The 20,458-nt window shown below is 38.9% G+C and overlaps 1 protein-coding gene across 4 annotated transcripts in view; it reads left to right on the forward strand.

Moving 5' to 3' along the window:
- Positions 1-20,458, forward strand: part of TNIK (TRAF2 and NCK interacting kinase) — a 460,339-nt gene that overhangs the window by 105,938 nt on the left and 333,943 nt on the right. For all 4 annotated transcript variants that reach the window (XM_055125449.1, XM_004618863.2, XM_055125450.1 and 1 more), the window contains exon 2: positions 10,221-10,286. In XM_055125449.1, the coding sequence (XP_054981424.1) occupies positions 10,221-10,286 (66 nt within the window). The remainder of the gene's footprint in view (positions 1-10,220; positions 10,287-20,458) is intronic.

A 20,458-nucleotide genomic window follows, 5' to 3' on the forward strand; every position in this document is an offset into this window, starting at 1 on the left:
CATAGCCCAATAGCGAGCATTAATGGTTTTTGCACACATTTCTAGGGATGTTGGGAAGAACTATGGTGTTGATAATTTTGAAGATCTCAAGATAAATATGGAGGCTTCTCCTACTGCTCTTATTTTCTTTGTTCTGTTTTGCTTTTGTAACCATATGCTTGTCAGTTAGGGCTGAAGCTGAACAAAACAGCTGCTAAATTGTGTTCTAAATGAAATTTAACATTTTGGTCTTTTGAATGCCAATAAGTTAAGAGTAAACACAGACATTTGATAGATATTAAAGGGACTCTGAGGTTAGATGGTCGTTCAGGAAGCCCTATCAAAGATTCATATCCTGCCAGGACTGTTTTATCTTTCAAAGGACAAATGGACTCAAGTCAAAGATGTGTCACAGTACTGTTATGCCCTTAAAACACATCTGAGCAAAGAGCTGCCTAGAGTTGTCTAAGAAACTACTTTCAATTGTGCCATTCAAATGTTCTCTTTATTTCATTTTTAAAGAAGGAAGAAGCTTAAGAAGAACTTAAAACATCACATGAGGCTGACACCCAAGGACAGTAGATACAAGGGCCAGGAGGATTGCCCCATAGCTGGAAGACTGCTTCATGAGTGGAGGGGAGAAGGCAAATGAAATAGAGAAGGGATAACTAAGAAAATGATGGCTGGAGGAACCAGTTGGGATGGGAGGTGCATGCCAAAAGTAGATAATGGACCAAACATGATGACCTCTCAGTGTCTGTGTTGCAAGCTATAATGCCCAAAAGTAGAGAGAGAGTATGGGGAATATTGTCTGCCATAGAGTCAGGGGAAGAGTGGGAAAGGGGAGTTTTACCGGGGATATTGGTGGTGGGGAATGTGAACTGGTGGAGGGATGGGTGTTTGATCATTGTAAAATTGTAACCCAAACATGAAAGCTTGTAACTATTTCACAGTGATTCAATAAATTTTTTTAAAAAAAGAACTTACTGGGGAGGGAGGGAAAGAAAAAAAAAGAACTTACTTTATCTCTTGTGATGCAAAGAAAGTCATCGTTCTAGTTAGGTTTGTCTTTTTTCAATCTTTTAGATTTAATTTGAAGATGTTCTTTAGCATTTCAGTAAATACAGTATCATCCATGAGATTTGGAAGAATTAAAGCATAACTTAGTGACTGGAATATTAACCCCAGCATCTTAAATCTCTTCACTGTGCTGTGAAGTCAGGCTTGAACCTGCCAATGTTGCTAGAATTTTATCCACTGATTAAATACAGAACTTATTTCAACATCGCAGGAGCCCAGAAATGTTTATGTGAATCTTCAGTTGTTTCTCTAATTTCCAATGAAACATATGTTTGTCCATACATAAAATATAATGGTGATATTGGCAGAAGGAAACACACATTTTTTTCTTTTTATTACTTTATTAATTGAAAATACATGAAATGCAGACTGGAGTTTTATTTATTATTACATTAACTTCATAGAGAGAAGAAAAAGAAGCAATAAAAGAGGTTAATATGTATTAAAGTCATATATTGAGTTCATCTCAATTCTTTTATAGTACTCACAATAACTTTGTGAGGTAGGTAATATTCTTTTCATGCAAATATGAAGAAACTGACATTTGAAGCAGTTATGGAACATGCCTGAGGTTAAGGTGCTATCAAGTGATAAATAAGGGCTTAGAATTCTGATTTCATAAAGTTAGGGGAGTAATAGGTGCCTAGAGTTTAGAGTTTGGAGTGTGACCTGCTGGTGCTCATTCTGGTTCTGTCACTTACCTGTACTATGACCTTGATTAAGTGCTTCATTCTTTCTGTACCCACTTCTTTATCTGTAGAACACATAGCAGTTACTCCTTAGAGTTGTGATAATTAAATGACCTATTCATGGAAAATGCTTAAAATACTTACCAGTACATATGCACTGCTGAAATTTAGCTGTTATAGTTTTGTTACAATAATTAACCAAAGTTCTTTCATCAATGCTTGCTGAAATATATTTTCTTTCATGAAAGAGCTTGCCTTTTGATATGTCATTATATTTCATTATAGCATAATGTAAACTACTCTACCTTAGAATTAAATTCTCTTTTCAGACTCCCAGAAAAGGTTAAGATCTGAATAAAGGCATGTGTAGCCTACAGGGATTCCTGACTTTGGTAAATGTCAGTGATTTGCTCTTTCTTTCGTTGGCATATGTAACCTTCCATGCAGCCCATCCCGGCTTTATGAGCAGCTAAGCAAACAGGAGAGAATTAAGCTGATTCTTGTCTTTTGCCTTTCCTGTCTTTGTAACATGATTATTAGTTGTAACATCACCTCAGTGTTGCATTTCAAGTGGTTACTTCCTGGCAGCTCATCTTCTCAATGCACATTCTGCACCAAAGAATTTTATGGGCTCCCATTTAAGCTGGCACTACCTGTAGGAACTAAAGTATATGACAATTCGGTACAGTACAAGTGTGGGATGTAGCGGCTGGACAGAGGCAGTGGTTATTGAAGTGGAAGAAATGATGAAATGAGTTTACTATACCTTTTGCTCTGCATTCTGACTCCATTTTTTGGCAACTTTCTCCTTGTATGTGGAAAAGGGGAAAATATCAATTATTATCAGTGAATAGTTGTGCTATGCAGTAATACCTTTTACACTGCTCTAAGTGCTTGGAAATGCAGAGATAAATACCTTGCAGTTCATATTCTCAGATCATTAGTAATTTATTGGATGAAAGAAATCATTATGTTAGCATGTTGTGGAAGTAGATGTCTGTGCCTTTTTCTAAGATACAGACAGGTAGGTGACTTGACAAGAAGCTGACAAACTAGGGATTCAGGATTGGGCTCATCTGCTAGGGGACCATAGAAGGAATAACCATGGTGAGTAGTTGACTACAGCACTAAATGATAGAACAAGACTTTGACATTTAGTGTTAATGTCATTGTATAAGATTATACACATTGTATAAGATTTTGAAACATGGTATGTGGTGTATAGGGTGTCAATTTTAGAAAGTTGTGTGTGAGGGAAAATTGAAAGAAGGAAAACATTGAATGACAGTAAACAGTCCCAGCAAGAGATGTGAGACCTATTGTATGAATAAAGCAGAGTAGCTGCAATGTCCAGTGATGGAGATAAAATCATTAGCACTTGGTTAGCAAGGTAGGAGAGCACCGAGGATGGAAACTTTGGGTCAACCAATGTTAGAGCTGTGGGTAAAAGAAATAAAATCTATGAGAGACTGTTTATAACAGAAGACAAAGGAGAAGCTCTATTTCCTGGGAGTGGTGGTGCTCCGTGTTGTAAATAGATCAAAGGTGGCAGCAAGGGCAGGGCTGGAGAGACCATTACAAATAAGAAATTTGATTAACTGGGAAGAAGAGTATAGAACACAGTCAAATGCTTGCCATGTTGAGCTGAGTCACTAAGTCACAGGAATGTAATTAATATTTTTTCGTGCATGTAAAGGAATATGCATAAGTATGCAGATCTCCAGGTATTTGAATGAAGGGTAGGAAGAAAGAAACTTAGAGATAATGCTAAGTTCAAGTGTCTCTGAACAATGCTTCTACTTTCTGCTTTGTAGGATTTCAGAGATTCCAACTTACCAATACCAGAACTTTACTCTTGCCATTTTTCTTATTACTGTCAGCATACCATGGAAGACAGATACTTACTGACTTGTCTTCCACTACCAAGCTTGAGCTCTTTTCTCTCCTGATGCTTCTAGTAAATGTTGCACTCTGTCACTCCAGTCCCCTTGCCACCGCTGAAGTACACTCCTGTGCCCTGTTGGGAGGGAGATAGGCAGCAAAGGACAGATTGCAAAAATGGCTTGTGTAGGGTGACACAAAGACTCCCAGGCACAAGGCCTCCAGGTGAGATAATTTGAAAATTAAAGCCAGACTCAGAGATCCTGTAGGATCAGGTGATGTGTTTCTATCCTGTTGTAGTGTAGTTGAACTCGTCTATCAGCTCAACCAGCCCTTTTTTAACGGACTCTTCTGACTGGAGTTGATCCTAAATTCCCTCTGTATAAATCTCAGTGATATTCAGATTCTGTTTTCTGGGGAACCACCTTGCTGGCTATTTCCCATTTTATTGCCAACCCAAGATCTATAGACAATCAAACTCTAGTTCCCTGTAACATCTTCTGAGTTCCTTAAGGTTCAGTGGAAAGAGTCCCATGCTCTCCCAGGGGATGCAATAAAGATCTTGCCATTGGGTCATACACTTTCTAATGACTATTTGAAGGGAGCACAGAACATCCTCAGTTAGTTGACAGTCCCCCCGCCCCCCCCCCCCGCCCGAGACAAATCTATCAAGCCTGAAGAGGGGTTAATGGTGTGAAGTCAGGACTCAGTGTAGACATGAATCCCCACTCTGGTGTTATTATCCTACCCCTCTCCCCGATACCTCCTCCTCTTTGCATCCTGAGCTCCTTAAAGGTAGTCACAAGCCACCATCAAACATCTCCTCTTGATTTTCTTTAGTTCCACTCATGAATCTAAAACATTGAAAATTCATTTGCAGAAAAATTTGAAAAATTTGAAAATTTTTTGCAGAAACACCACCAAACAAACAAATTACTGGGAAGTACAGCTTAGAAACAAACAGCATCTGCCACCATTTATGGACTCTTTTTTTTCCCTTTCCTCAGTTCTTTCTATCTGTAATAAAATCATCTCTTTAATGGCTTAGGTCAGGAGCGATAGCGCAGTGGCTAGGGTGTTTGCCTTACATGAGGCTGACCTGGGTTTGATTCCTCCACCCCTCTCGGAGAACCCAGCAAACTACCCGTGGCATATTCGATATACCAAAAACAATAACAGTAAGTCTCACACGGAGATGTTACTGGTGCCCGCTCAAGCAAATCGATGAACAACGGGAAGACAGTGTGGCAGTGCTACGATGGCTTAGGCATTTTGCATACGTGCTTTTTCTTTTCCATTCTGAGGCTTCCCAGATGGCCTGAACAAGTGTCATTGAGCCAGGGCTGGAGGTGGGGTTTCATAGCTCATAGAGTTGTTGGTTCTTACTATGTTTTCCTGTCTCATGGACCCAACTGGAATATGGATCCAAACTGACCTGAAATTGAGACTAGAATGTGGTTTCCTGCCCTTCTTGCTCTGTAACAAAGGGCAATGCTAATTCCAATCTTTTTTTCAGTGACTGAGTACATCAACTATTGGTACAAATCTGGGAATTACTCAGAAATATGTATTTTGCTTTTGCGTTTTATTTGTTTGCTTGGGAAGATGGGGGGTGGGTTGTTGGGCACACCCAGCTGTTATCAGGGCTCACTCCTGTGGTGCTTAGGGACCATATGTGATGCCAGAGATCAATACAGGGCTGATCTGCAAGAAAATTTCATTAAACTGTCTCTCTGGTCTTGAAGGGAGGGAGGGAGAGATTGAGAGAGAGGGAGGGAGAGGGAGGGAGAGGGGAGAGACAGAGAGCGGTAAGAGAGACAGGGAGAGAAAGAAGGAGAGAGAGAGAGAGAGGGAGAGGGAGAGATAAAGGGAGAGAGAGGGAGAGAGAGAGAGGTAGAGAGAGAAAGGGGAAAGAGAGAGAGTGTGTATGTGTGTGTTTGAATGTGTTGTTTTCCTCCACATTATCAGTTCTCAGATACCAGCCAGGTCCCGGAACTGAACTCAGTGAACTCAATGTGAAGCAAGCATAGATTGTTCTCTATCTTTCTGACCAACCAATGACCAAAGAGATTTTCTCAGCCCTCTCTTTAGTTTTGACTAATTTGTTCGGGAGGTTCACAGAACTTAAAGAAATTTCATATATATGTATTTTCATGTACATCTAAAATGATATGATTTATTCACTGTATCACTGTCACTTTCATCATTTTCATATATTTCATATACGAAGAGTTTAATCATCAAAGGATAATAATTTAGGAATAGCCAGATATAAAAAAATATATTGGGCCAGATTATAGGGGGAGGGACGTGGAATTTTCCTAGCTTGTTCAAGTGCACAACTCTCCACAAATTTATACAAGTTTACCACCTTAAATTTCTTTGAACTTGATCTTGTTTTGCTTTCAAGGAGGCTTCATAAGATAGATATAGCTGATTACTTGTATCTACAAGTAAAATCTGATTCAGTTTCTAATTCTTTTCCTTTCCCTAGAGTCAGAGAAAAAGACAAAATATTCCAATTTTTGAATCATATGGTTTCTTTTTCTCCATTTTTTTAGGTGATGTTTCAAAGTAACTTAATTAGCATAATCCATGTCACCTCTGTTGCCCTCCTCACTTAGAAATTCTAAGTTTAAGAGCTTTGTGCCAGAATCAGGAATGCAAACCAAATTGCTCTCTCCATTTAAAAAATTATCTTACTTGTTATTTTGGGTGTTTGGGCCACACCCAGCAGTCCTGAAAGCTGCTCCCAGTTTGAACTCATAGATCACTTCCTTCGATCCTTGGGGAACTGTGTGCTATCAAAGATCAAACCAGGGTAAGCTCCATACAAGATAAGGATCTAAATCCTTGTAGTATTATAGTATCCTCTCTCTCAACATCTCTCTCTTTCTTTCTCTCCATATATATGTATATATATATGTATTATAATAAATTACAAATCACAGTAAGGTCTTTGGGGCTATATCTTTGTGTTTGTTTTTGGGGTTTTGGTCCTACCAGGCTGTGCTTGGGGCTTTGTGCTCAGGGATCACTCCTCATTAGGCTCAGGGGACCATATGAGGTGATGGGAATTGAGTCCCAGTTGGTCATGTGCAAGACAAATGCCCTACCTGAGTATTATGTCTCCAGCCTCTGCTGTATCCTTTTGAAGTTCCTCTGTATATGTCCTTAAGAGAGCAAGTTAGTCTCTAACATTTAAAAATTAGAGAAACTTGTACTGTGAACTAGAGCTCAGCATTCAGGGGCATATGCACTGTGGACTAGAGCCTAAACCCCAACACAGCATGGCCCAAAGCTCCACCAGCTGTTACTCTGGGGATCCTGAGCAACACCAGAGTGACTCTGGTCGTCCCCAGCATTGGAAGATCAGACGGATTTGAAAATTTCAGGCTGCAGCCTTCAGCTGTCTGTCTGGTTGGCCTCCTAAAAACCAGAGGGGCCCCTGGATTCCCTGAGCACTGCTTGGGAATTCCCCACCAAAAACCTCACCTAAAATGATATGATTTATTCACTGTATCACTGTCACTTTCATCACTGTCATCTTATTGCTCATCAGTTTGCTTGAGTGGGCACCAATAACATCTCTATTGTGACACTTGTTGTTACTGTTTTTGGCGTATCGAATATACCACGGGTAGCTTGCCAGGCTCTGCCGTGTGGGTGGGATATTCTCGGTAGCTTGCCGGGCTCTCTGAGAGGGGCAGAGGAATCGAACCCGGGTTGGCCCCGTGTAAGGCAAATGCCCTACCCACTGTGCTATCGCTTCAGCCCTATGATTTATTAATTTATTGATATTCTTATTACTGGTGAAGTGATAGAGGGTTATTAAATAAAGAATCATCATATTAAATAGAATTTAAAAACCTCCAGACCTTGCAATGGTAGGTATGTGGGTGGAATAACAGTGTATTCTAGGCTAGAGCCAACTAACTGTCCCCTCATCTTCTGAAAGCAGATATGATTTCTCCTATTTTCACAGGTTCTCACAGGGCCACCTTGCTCATAGATATTACTTTCCTGGTCTGTTTGGACAGTTTAATTTGAGATGCATGATTTAGATCTTTTTAGAAATCATTCCTGTCCAGTGAAACATTAGCAGAAATCAAAGTCATTTTTTGCTTCTGAGTTGAATTTTCGGTGCTTGGATGTTTTTGATTCAACTTTTCAGAGTAGTAATTCAGCAATAATAGCAGTAAAGATTGGACATTATGGAACACTCAAACATTTAGCTGACTCTGAGGGTGAGTTCACACCTGTTTGTTGCTTAGACTGGTATAATTCTCCAATTTAGTTTATATCCTAAAACCTGCAGTTACTCTGCAGACAGCAGCTATCTTCCTAAGGTGTATTTCCTGTAAAGAAGAAAGATGAATCTGAAGTTAAGCATTTTGAGAAAAGTAGATAGATTAGTTTTATTTTTTTCTTTTGTTTTTTATTGAATCACCGTGAGATACAGTTACAGACTTACAAACTTTCGTGATTGCGTTTCAGTCATACAATGATCTAGCACCCATTCTTCCACCAGTGCCCTTTCGCCACCACCGATCTTCCCAGTATCCCTACCGCTATCTCAAGCCCTTCCCACCCCTGCCTCCGTGGCAGGCACATTCCCTCTCTCTCTCTCTCTCTCTCTCTCTCTCTCTCTCTCTCTCTCTCTCTCTCTCTCTCTCTCTCTCTCTCTCTCTCTCCCTCTCTCCTTTTGGGTGTTATAGTTTGTAATACAAGTACTAAGAGGCCATTATGTTTGGTTCATAGGAATATAAAGTAATATAATTGGAGACTAACACCTAAGTACAGTCGAGATAAGTGCCAGGAAGATCACACCACAGTTTGGAAATTGGCCTCACATGCTGGGGGAAAAGGCAGAAGTAATGGTTGGAGGGATCACTCGGGATGGGAGATGGGTGCAGAAAGTAGACTATGGCTTAATTTTTTTCATTGAAAGTGTTGCCTACCTTGGGTGTCACACAGTACAGAATTAGATTGCCCACAATGCTGACACACTCCATTTTTCATCTTGGTCTCAACCAGCAGTGCTCAGGATCCACTCCCGGCTCTATATGCAGGGGCCATATCACGTGGTTTTTGGGGGACTGTGTATGGTACAGAGGATTGTAACCAGGCTTGCAGTTGCAGCTGCATGCGGTGCAAGTACCTTAACCTCTGTACAGTCTCTCAAGCCTGGACACACCCTTTTTAAAACTCTAGTGTTCAACACAGTGAGCAGAGAACACCTTTCAAAGTGAGACACCCTAACTATGAGAACAATAGTGGGTTCCAGTTAGGTAAGCACCCCACTCTCCTTTCCCCTGCAAGAGGATGACATTTTATCTTAACTCTTAATTTTGTCTTGATGTACCTGCACTTTGTTTTCATTTGACAGGGCAAAATGTGCTAATTCATTTTTGTTCTTTCAATGGAGTCTTCTCCTTTTGACTTAAACACATCTCACAGAAATGTAAGATGAAACAAAATGGATTTTGACTAATTTGATAGCTGCTTCTGAATTAAATTTTAATAACACTAATGTTAATTCATGAGAGCCCCCCGAATCAAAGTTGATATTTGCTTCTTTTAAATAGGTATTGCTTTTGATTTAATACAGTGACTTTAAATTATTTTTAATGACGTCATTGTTGATTTACAAGAGTATAAAAGTTTACATGTTTTAGGGGCACAAGATTTTCAAAGCCCAACCACCAACGTGTCAATGTTCCTTTGCCCTTTTTTACTGAGCACTTCAACTACCTCTGATGCCTTCCTTATACCCCTACTCCCTGCCACCCTATTGACCTCCACCCTTTGGTCATAGTGAAAAAGTTTATGTACTTTTCTTTTTTTTGAACATTTAAAGATATTTTTATTAAGATATTGTCAATTATGAAGTCATTCCTGGTCGAATTTTAGGCATAATATATGCTAGCACCAGTCCCAACATCAGTGTCAACTTCTCCCCATCAGTATCCCCCAGGTTCCCTCCATCTACATCCCTCTTCCTTAGCCCACCGCCCATTCTACCACCTTGACCGGCTGTGCTTCGGATGGATCTCCTGCTTTCAGTGTTGTTGACTTTGTGATTTGAATATATAGCTAATGGCTCCTTTACATCATCAATGTACAAAGGCCCTTGAATCTTGTCCCCATTATTTCCCATTGACTGATTCTTGCTACCCTCTTTGATTTCTTTCCCTGTCATTCTCACTTTCTATATTCTAGGGTCAAGAGTGATTGAGTGATCCTCCATTGAATAACTTTCATCCCCTTATCCAGTTATTCTATATGGCACAAATAAGTGAGCTCATTCTGTGTTTTTACTTCTTTATCTGATGTACTTCACTTAACATGATATCCTCCCATTGCATCTAAGTTGCAGTGAATTGCATAATTTTGTCAACTCTTGAGCTGCATAGTATTCCACTATATATTCCACTATATATTTTATTATATGTGTGTGTGTGTGTGTGTGTGTGTGTACACATACTACATATTCATGATCCACTCATCTATCCTTGGAGACCCTATTCCTTAATCTAACAATGCCTTTAATTTTGTTTTGAGTCTTTATGCTATTTTTTTTTCTTTCAGGACCCTGCAGGGATCTTTGAATTGGTGGAACTTGTTGGAAATGGAACATATGGACAAGTTTATAAGGTAAGATTATTGAGTTTTTATTTGTTTTCTTTTTTTGAGCCTGCATAGGACTACACCCGACAGTGCTATAGAGGGTATTTAATCCAGGTCACTGGACCCTTTGAGCTATCTCTTGCAAAAGATCATTGAGTTCTGAAAATGGCTTATTAAAGCTTCAGTTCATGAATGTTGAGAAACAGTGCCATCCATTCTCATGAGGCCTGTATAGGCTCATAACACACTAAAAGCAGCATTGCAATCTCCTTGTTAATTGACCTCCATCTTGTAGTCCCATTGCCTTACTGAATTCTGTGACTTGGGCATTTTCTTTTTTATATAATGCACTATCTATTTCTGACACATGAATTCTGATGTGGAGTATTTGAAGCTCTTTAGTCGTTTTGTTACTTTGGTTTTAATACTGCCAGAAGTGATTTTCAAGAGAGCAAAGGATGTCATTTACATTAGAAATTTAAACTGTTAAAGTATTACCACTAAAAAAGTAGTGTTGTTTGTGACCTAAGGCACAAGTAAAGTTAATTTAGTAAACGGTGTTCGGGGGAGAACTGGCTATGTCACAAAGCAAAGGCCTGATGACAGCAACCAGGGATTTGACAAGAGGGGAAATAAAGGTAGAATGAAATGGAATTGAGGAATACTATGTGTCTTGTTCTTTTACTAAATATTGCTTACTTATCTACCACAAAATGCTTTCAAAACATATTTACAACTAGTACATGATTTTTTAAAAAGTTTGTTCGAAAAATGTGAGTTAATTTTCTGATTATCAAAAAGAAATGAAAAATAACCTTATTTGGACTAAAACTTGGTGTGGGGGTGTGAAAGAGCTATTGAAATGAATGTCTTCAAAGCAAACCAGCTGTTTCCTCCTGATTATTTTAAGGGATCTATCCACCATCATTCTTCTGAGTTATAGTGACATGAGGTGGCATTTTCATTACAAAATCTCTCTGTTTAAAAACATCTCTTCTCTGAGCTCTAAACTTCTCTTAGTTGATTAAAATGAATATAGACAATCATCCAGCTTGAAATATTTCCAGTTCTAAAGAATGTAAAATATATACCTCAGCCTGTAAAGCACCATTGCAAAGATATACATATTTATTTGCTTAGTTGGCTAATCAATTAAATCTGAACCACACTTGAAAACTAGGGGCTACTTCTGGTACTTATGGGCTCTGAACCCAGGGGTTTACTCCCTGTGGTGCTCAGGGAACCATATCATGTCAGAGCTCAAACCCGACTTCCCACATGTAATTCATGTCCTTCTTTTCAGCCTTTTGAGCTGTATCTCTCCAGCCATGGATGAGGTACACAGCCTTTATTTATAGTGAGAATCCTTTGTTGCCTATTCCAAGCACAAATTTCTCCCTTGTAAGAAATAATTATTTCCTAAAATGTCAGCCTCTGAAATTAGTTAGAATGTAGTCTTCCAATCTGTTGACTTGATGTTGATCCTGTCTGACAGTAAAAAGAAGTGCATCTTAGCAAATGTTTTTAAATACTTTCCGTGAAGACAATTACATTGGAAGATTGTGTTATTGCATTTTACAAAATTAAATTGAACTTGTGCGAAGTAATGTGAACTAGTGAATTAAGCTCTGATTTAGGTAAGAAATTACTTCTGATTTACTGTCAATATAGAGGGGAAACTCTAGACTGTTGGTTTCATGTTCTCATTTCTTAGAGCTAGAGTGATAAGCAGAGAGGGTGCTTGTCTTGCGTGCCACTGACCAAGGTTTAATCCTCTGCACGGCATCTGGTCTCCTGAACCCATGAGGAGTGATCCCTGAGTACAAAGGCAGGAGTAAACCCCGAGCACTGCTGAGTGTGGCCCAAAGACCAATAAATAAATAATTTTATTTAAAAAACTGAACTAGCCTTTATATTACTCAATTGATTCATCATAAATTTATTTTTTACAAGCTTATGTAGAAGATCCAGAATTTTGTTTGCAAGTTTCTTTGATAAATGTTGTTACATGAAACAAAATATATAGATTTAAGAGAATATTCCCTGTGCATACTTGAATTTAAACGAAATATCTCTGAATATGGAAATATAAATATTTTATGCAACCATCATTTAATAGGGTTTAACTTATCTTCCATCTTACTCCCCAGTTTGTTTTGTATTATCTGTATTAAGGGTTAGATTTGTTTGCCGTCAGTATTCTGGTCCCGGGTAGTCAAGTGGCAATTCAGTATGTTATTTACTTTATTTCTTGGGCAGAATAGAAAAATAATAAAATAATGTGGTTTTTCTGTCAGGTTTTATAATAAGGAAACTGTCTTTCCGGGCCTGTGGTTCCTGTAAACCAACAAGAAGCCAAGTCACATTTTGCTAAAAATTTTTGCTATTTATTGGCATGTGAATTGTTGGGAACCTAATGAAATCCAGATGGAATATTATTTGTTGTTGTTTTGTTGTTGTTATTAAAATGTGGAAATTATTTTAATAAGATGCTACAATTATTTAATGTGTAACTGCTAAAATACTGCTAAGTCATAGTCACCAATTTCAAATGAATATCAGTGTGTACATTTTTTTAATTTGTTCCCCTTAAAACATGTATGGGCCTTTACAGATTAAGACACAAATTCCCAAATGACTGTCAGGTTTCTCTGGAATTTTTCAAAGCTTGTACAGTGCTCAGTAAAGAGGCCATTTTGGTGCTGGTAGTGCTTTGAAAGAGATAACTGTGCGGAAGCATATTTGCGTGTCTGTTTTTAAAAACTCTACAAGGATCTTTATAGATGATCTCTCCAGTCATTAGACCAGCCCTCTCTTTAGCCTGTTCTTGATCACTTTTTGCTTGTATGGAGCTCATCACTTCCAATCACATTTTTCTACAACTTTCTTGATTTTTATCATATTGATTTGAAATTCTGCCTTCAGAAAATGTTTATCATTTTAAGCCTATTCATACCATATCCTTAGAGCTATCTTAAAAAGTAAGTTATATCTTCTTCCACAAGTCCACAATCTTTAGATATTTTATAAGGCTTCTTTTTCCATACTCTAAGCAAATACTGTGATCCCAGTTTTCTAGGCAATTGAGTTTCAATTACTTAAGTAATTCTTCATGTAACACAAATCAGGAGCCCTTCATTATACTTATTTATGTCTTGATACTATTCTAACTTAATTCTGGAAATAGTTTTCTATAGATGTACATATGGACATAGATAGAGAGTTAAGTAGATAGTGTTTTTTTTTGGCCACATCTCTCAGTGCTCAGAGCTTACATATCCTTGGCTCTGTTCTCAAGGATCACTCATGGAGGACCTCAGGGTACCAGATGAGGTACTGAGAGTTAAACACTAGTTGACTACATACAAAGCAAGCATCCTCCTCACTGCAGACTCTCTCTAAGTGTCCTGGAAATAGTATTTTATATTTTATTATATTTAATTATAATAGTATTTCATAAAATTGTGTGTCTATTATCTGATTACTGATTTAAATCTTAAAATAATTTTTTAAAATCCTGTTATCACTTTGGGGTCTCTGTGGTAATGGTTCACTATCACCCACTCTCTTATGACAGCTACTCCATAACTCTGATTTGGGTTCAGTTACCCATTCTTTATCTCCATATATAAAGGTCACAGGCTTTCTCTACTATGTCACCTGTTTTGAAAATTATCCCACATTTATGTCTATAAATTAAAAATTTTTAAATGCATGAGAAACAAAAAAGTAAAGGTAAGTATCTGTTCTGTCTAGTCACCATCGGTCCACAGTCTGACACATAGTTGACCATTATGGGGCCAATGTAGCTCTGGTTTCCCTGAGAATTCCTTTTTAATTTACTCTCAGATTTTTTTCAGTATTTTCCAGAAAATCCCAATTCGCTTACTTCATAAATATACATGTATATGATATTTATATAATATATATAAACATATATATGAACATACATATTTGTGCAACAAAATGCACAATTTTTAATGGAGGGAGATGTTAGTTACAGGAATCATCAAATTGGTAGATAAACACCTATGCTGAAGATTTATTAAATGGAAAAATGTATCTGGTAGGGGAGAGGTGCTCAATCTTCTGGCCAGGTTTTCAAACTAGCGAGAAAAATGACTAATGGGGTAATTATTGAAAGTGTAGATTTCTAGAACCAACCTCTGAAATTTTGGTTTTATAGCCATGGGGTTGGGTCTAAGCTCTACACATCTAATAATTATGTGTTTATTCAGATGTTTATAGTCCTGAGACCACAGCTCCAGAGATTCTTAAAATCAAAACTAACAACTACAAAAAACAACAAAACCCAACCAACATGTTATTGTGATAGGGTTTGTGTGAGTGCTAATTCTAATATCTTTAGGAGAAATTTACTTTAGGATTTCTATACTGACTCAAGCTTGTTAAGAAAAATTAAAGAATACACACACATATTTTATATATATATATAAACTCTACAAATGTCTTGATCTGAAATTTGATGGTAGCCAATTCTGATAAAGTCACTCAGATATTTCATTTTGGGGGTGTTTTAATTTCATGTGCTTGTGATCACTCCTTAAGGTTTTTCCTGAATAATTCAACTCAAGACCAGAGAATCAAAATAGTAAAAACTGACCTCACAGAGAATGTGAGCCTATTGCATGAAATTTCCTCAACTCTCTATATTGTGATCTTTTGATTAGCCTTCTCTTAAAATAAGATAGAGCATTGTAATAGTACATTTTTTTAATAAATTTTATTGAATTACCATGTGGAGGGTTACATAGTTCTCAGGATTATGTCAGTTATACAATACTCAAACACCCTTCCCTTCACCAGTGCCCATATTCCATCACCAACCACCCCATTATACCTCCCGCCCCTCCCGCCTCCCCAGTCCCCGCCCTTGAAAGTGATAAATTTCACTTCGTTTATGCTTTATCTTGGTTACATTCCATGTTTCAACACATAACTCACTATTGTTGCTAGGGTTTCCCCCCAAAAAAGAAAAGACAGTCCTACTGTCAAGGAAGCATTTGATAGCTCTCCATTGCTGAGAATGTAGAGATATTAAGTCCCGCTGTTTGTTACATAACTTTTCTATTTCCCCCCCTCGTCCCGCGCCACCGAGTTCATGCCTGTTTAATAATCACCACGATGCCTGACAAAGGGAAAAAAAAAACAAAAAAGATGGTTATTTCCCGTCATCAGCCGGCGTGGGGCTCTGACATAGTTGATAGTCTGGTAGAATGTCTGCCAACAGTTTCTGGAACCAAAAGTAATACGCTGGTATCGGCCCCGGCTCGAGATTCCACCAGCGTCCCGCTGTTCCAAGTACATAATAATTTATTCCCTTGTATCCCATTCCCACGCCACCAGGTCCGTGTCAACTTAATGGACATCATACTATGGTTAACGCCACGCCGCGTTTCTTCCCGAGAAAGAAGGATATTTCTTCTCAGCCGGCATGGGGATATGGCTTAGTTCAGTCTATAGATATGGCTACCACTTTGATTGCCTTCAATATTTCAACAAAAGACTTAACTATTCTTGTTAGGATTTCCCACCAAAGTCCGACCAGTTAAAAAGGAACCATTTCATATTGGTTATGATTAAATGACATTAGGTTGCGCGGCCATGGCAGCGGCCTCGCGGCTTTGAATTTCTGTATAAAGTCCAGGGAAAGTACAGCCAGAAATTACACGTTGCTACAAACTTTAACCCTATTATGGTCCCCCCAAAGTCCAACCCGTTACAAAGGAACCATTTCATATTGCTGATGATTAGATGACATTAGGCTGCCGCGGCCACGCGGTTTTGGGTTTCTACATAAAGTCCAGGGAAAATTCTGCCTAAAATTCTATCGCTACAATCTTTTACCCTTCAACAAAAAACTCAGTACTATTGTTTGGAGTTTCCCCCCACGGTAAGCCCTGCTAAAAAGGAACATTTACACGTTGCTGACAATCAAGAGTTATTAGGTCGCGCTGCTGCTATTGCAGCCTTGCGGTTTTTGATTTCTATATGAAGTCCAGGGAAAATTCTTTTGGTAATTGCATCACTCGCTGGCGGCGCCTGGGCCAGCAGCTCCAAGCACACAGTTTGGAGGCATCTTGGGGGCGCCGCTCGTGTCCAAAGTGGTTCAGTTGCCTCCGGAGTCGATCTCGCGTGGCGGCACAAAGGAGCGTACCCACATGGCTCTGTGCTTAAATATCATCGGCACAGGGCGGATCCAGAAGTCCCGCCCCACCGGCTTTCCCGGGCTTCCTGCATAGTCTAAAAACCGGCTGTTGCCTCGCTGCCTTCAAAAAGAAAGAGTTGAGAGAGAAAAGACCATACCCCGCTGGCGGCGCCTGGGCCAGTAGCGTTTGGAGGCATTTTGGGGGCGCTGCTCGTGTCTAAAGTGGTTCAGTTGCCTCCGGGGTCGATCTTGCATGGCGGTACACTGTAATAGTACATTTATTAATCTTGATATGAAGGTGATTTTGTGCCATACAGAAGAAAAATGCAGCTTTTCATATGGAATATGAGAGGGAAAATGTTCTATTTATGTATAATAAATAATTATGGTAGCATTTTGTTTGGGGGCCACATCTGGACGTGGCATATATCCCACATTTTGCTCAGGGATCATTAGTGCTAAGGCCAGGACTTAGGTTGGCCACATGCAAGGCATGCTTCACTATCTCTCTGACCCTGGCGTTTGTTTTGTAATCAAGAATTTACAGTAATTAATTAATTCTTTGACATTTGTTGAGTGCCAGTTGAAAAAGCGTAGTGTTGTGTGTGAGAAGAATGCAGAGCCAACCCAGGTGATTCCTATTCTAAAGTGTGTAATCAGATGATCTAATTAGAACTCAATGCCTGCTGTGTGCCAAAGGCTTTAAGATATATTCTCTCAGTTACTGCTCGTGATTTTAGAGGAGAGGAAACAAAAATCACTTTTTTTTCAAATCACATTATCACTCCAAATCAGGGTTTCTCAACCTCAGCACTCTTGGCATTTTGGACTTGATAATACTTGTTAAGGGCTGTCCTGTGCATTCTAGGATGCCTCGCAGCTTCCCGGCCCTATACCCACGTGCTGCCCATTACATTTCTGTGAGGACCCAGCCACAGGGGCTGTGCTATGATTCCTGTGTGTCTCATGATTCATGGAGCAACCAGTTCACCCCAGGAGGCAAAGCAGCCAAAGGAGGAAACCAGTTATGGAAAGCGGAATCTGAAGGTCTTTCTGGAGTCTTACACATCCCAGTGTCGCATGATAGTTGCCACTTATGCTGTCTGGCAGACTGATGGCTGTCCTTGCACTCGCCTACAAGTGCACATTTCTTTGGACCTTCATTCAGGACCCTCAACAGTCCTGGGCTATCTCAGGACTCTCCCAACAGCAGCCCTGATTGGGAAAAGCCGAAATACCCCCAGCCATTGGGCAGAGACAGCAGGCATATGACAACACCCCCTTAGGTCTCTGTCCCCCCTCGTACTGTCTTAGAGCACTCTCATGGGGAGAACCAAGCTGAGCAAAGCCAAGGCCTCTCTTCCTGCAAACCCTGGCAGACAGGGATACAAATATGTATCCCAGGTATCGTTTTCAAGGTCCCACTTCTTTCCCTGTGATATATTCCCTGGATTTCACCATTTATACCTAAAAAGCCAAGATCGTGCTATTTTTCTGGGCATTGCTTATACTCGGGCTCATTCCCATCTTGGGCTTCCAAATGTGCACCACACACATAGTCACTTTCACACCAATAGCTTCTGTTAGTGTGGATAAAAGCCTAATATTCTAATAATAACCCCCACAATATCCTAGTAAAAAGTGTCTCCAGACATTATAAAATGTCCCTAGAAAAGGTAAAAATGTCTTTAGATGAGAAGTGCTTTTGTGAAAATAAGGGTCAAATAGCCAAACTCTACACCAAGTTTCGAAGAAAGAAAGACATCTTTGCTTTACCTGTAATTTATCTTTGATTTTTTGGCACTTAGATTTGTGCAGGATTGCATGGTTTGGGGGCCATAGTTGGTGGTGCTCAGGGCATATACCTGGCTCTGCACTCAGGGATTATGCCTGGTGAACTTGGGAAACATAAGGGGTAGCAGGGATTGAACCTGGGTCAGCCACTTGCAAGGAGAGCACCCTACCCAATGTATTATCACTTTAGACCCTGCATTACACATATTAAACTCAATCCAAATATTTCTTACACTTAACCACTGTAGTTTGTCTGTACTATATATAAAATTTCCAGTTACTCAGTAGTTTATAAAGAGAAGAAAATAAGAATAATTGTGAGAATTTTAGTGGAGTGAGAATGATACTTATATAATTTGCAACTTTTGAAATAAAATCCATACAACTTCTTCTAAGGTAATACAAGCTCTATGTAGATGTATTATGAGATTTGTAGAGGCTGTATGCTAATAAGGACATCACTTAAGAGTTAGGAATTGATGGCCTGTATTAATAGCTTCGATTTTTCTTTATTACTTGCTATAGCTTTGAGTTTGCTAAACAACTACTTAGGCCTTAAGTTTTCCATCTGAAAATGATCACAAAAATTGTCTTTCTTGATCTACCCCACCAGGTTATGTTTTGAAGTTTAAATTGATGAAGGACTATAAAAGCATTTGTCAAATTTAAACAGTGATGTACACTTAAGATTTAATTACTGGCATATCCATTCATTGCAGGGGCAATGGTAGAATACTGGTATATAGTGGTCTAGGGAAGTTCTTTTTTCTATGTTCTTTCTCTTCTTCACTTTTATGCTCATTATGTAATTACCAAGTAAATATCTCCCTGTTGGATATTATAACTTCATAAGTTCATTCTTATACCCCTACTTATTTCTTGCATTGTAATATACATGCAGACATGGGTAGTTGGGTTGAGTGAAGGTCTTTCTGCATTTGCCTTTGTCTGGTTTTTGCCTTATTGGCGTTTGTCAGGTAATAGTCATATGTCCCAAAATACATTCAGTGGAATCCAAGATCATCTCTGTGAAAAAAGGTAGTGACTAAAAACTATTTCATAATTCCACTATTTATCATTTTCTGAGGATAAAGTGAACATTAGCATTTATATTACCTTTATTTATTCTATATTTCTCTATTTATCTGTGCAAGCTTCCTTTCCTCTTCCTCCCAGTGTAACCCTTATGGATACATTGAGACTGATTTTTTGAGAGGACACAGATAATGTTGGCACCACATAATTTTCTGCCCATTCCTGAAGGATAATATTGTCTAATCCTTTTGGATCAGGGCTATTTTCGATAAAGCATGACTGCAGAGGTGGCCTTTCTTTATCTATGCAATCTATGTTCTTTGGCTGATATCAGTCTGATATACTGATTGATTTTAAAATGATCTCTTGTACTATTATAGTAACCTTCACTTATTAAAACAAATTAATGATAAAGCTAATGATATGCTCTGGGCAGATCTTTTTGACTCCACCATTCTTCCTGCACTGACATACACCTCAGAGACCTGGGCCCTATGAAAACTGGATGAGAACGCTATTCGGGTATCCCAAAGAGGAATCGAAAGAGCTATGCTTGGAGTATCATGTTTCACTCAAGTGAGAGAAGGAATCCAGACTTCTGACCTCTGTCCATGATCAAGAATCAAGTTTGCTGTCTCGTTTGCCAAGGTTGCCAAGGTGTCGAAAATCAGATGGGCTGGACACCTAATGCGATTTAGAGACTAGAGCTAGACTAGAGCTGTTACTGACTGGATTCCATGGGACGTCAAAAGACCGCATGGCCACCCCCTACGAGATGGTCAGACTTCTTTGTCAAAACCTTGAATGAGCTGTTTGACACTCTTCATGTTCCTGGAGTGAGCAGATACCATTGGGCTGCACTAGCATGTGACAGGGAGTGGAGACATTACTGGTGCCCGCTTGAACAAATTGAAGATCAGTGGGATGACAAGTGATACAAGTGATATGGCTAAAGATACTAGCTGATTCCATTTGGTTTAAATTGTTTATAGGTACTGTAAAAATACTTAAGTAACATTTTTCTAGGTGTGCATAAACTGAGTTTAACATCAAATGTGTATATTTAAAGATCTATTAAGATTTAAAAGGATTTCCAGAGCTTTGTTCTCAATTGTAGGTTTATTTGAGTATAGCTAGTATTTTAGCACTGTTCAGTTATTATTGTTCTTAGTTAGTTTCAGCATATACTTAAGTTTAATCA

The sequence above is a fragment of the Sorex araneus genome, chromosome 2 (genome assembly GCF_027595985.1).
Source record: "Sorex araneus isolate mSorAra2 chromosome 2, mSorAra2.pri, whole genome shotgun sequence".
Taxonomy (NCBI): domain Eukaryota; kingdom Metazoa; phylum Chordata; class Mammalia; order Eulipotyphla; family Soricidae; genus Sorex; species Sorex araneus.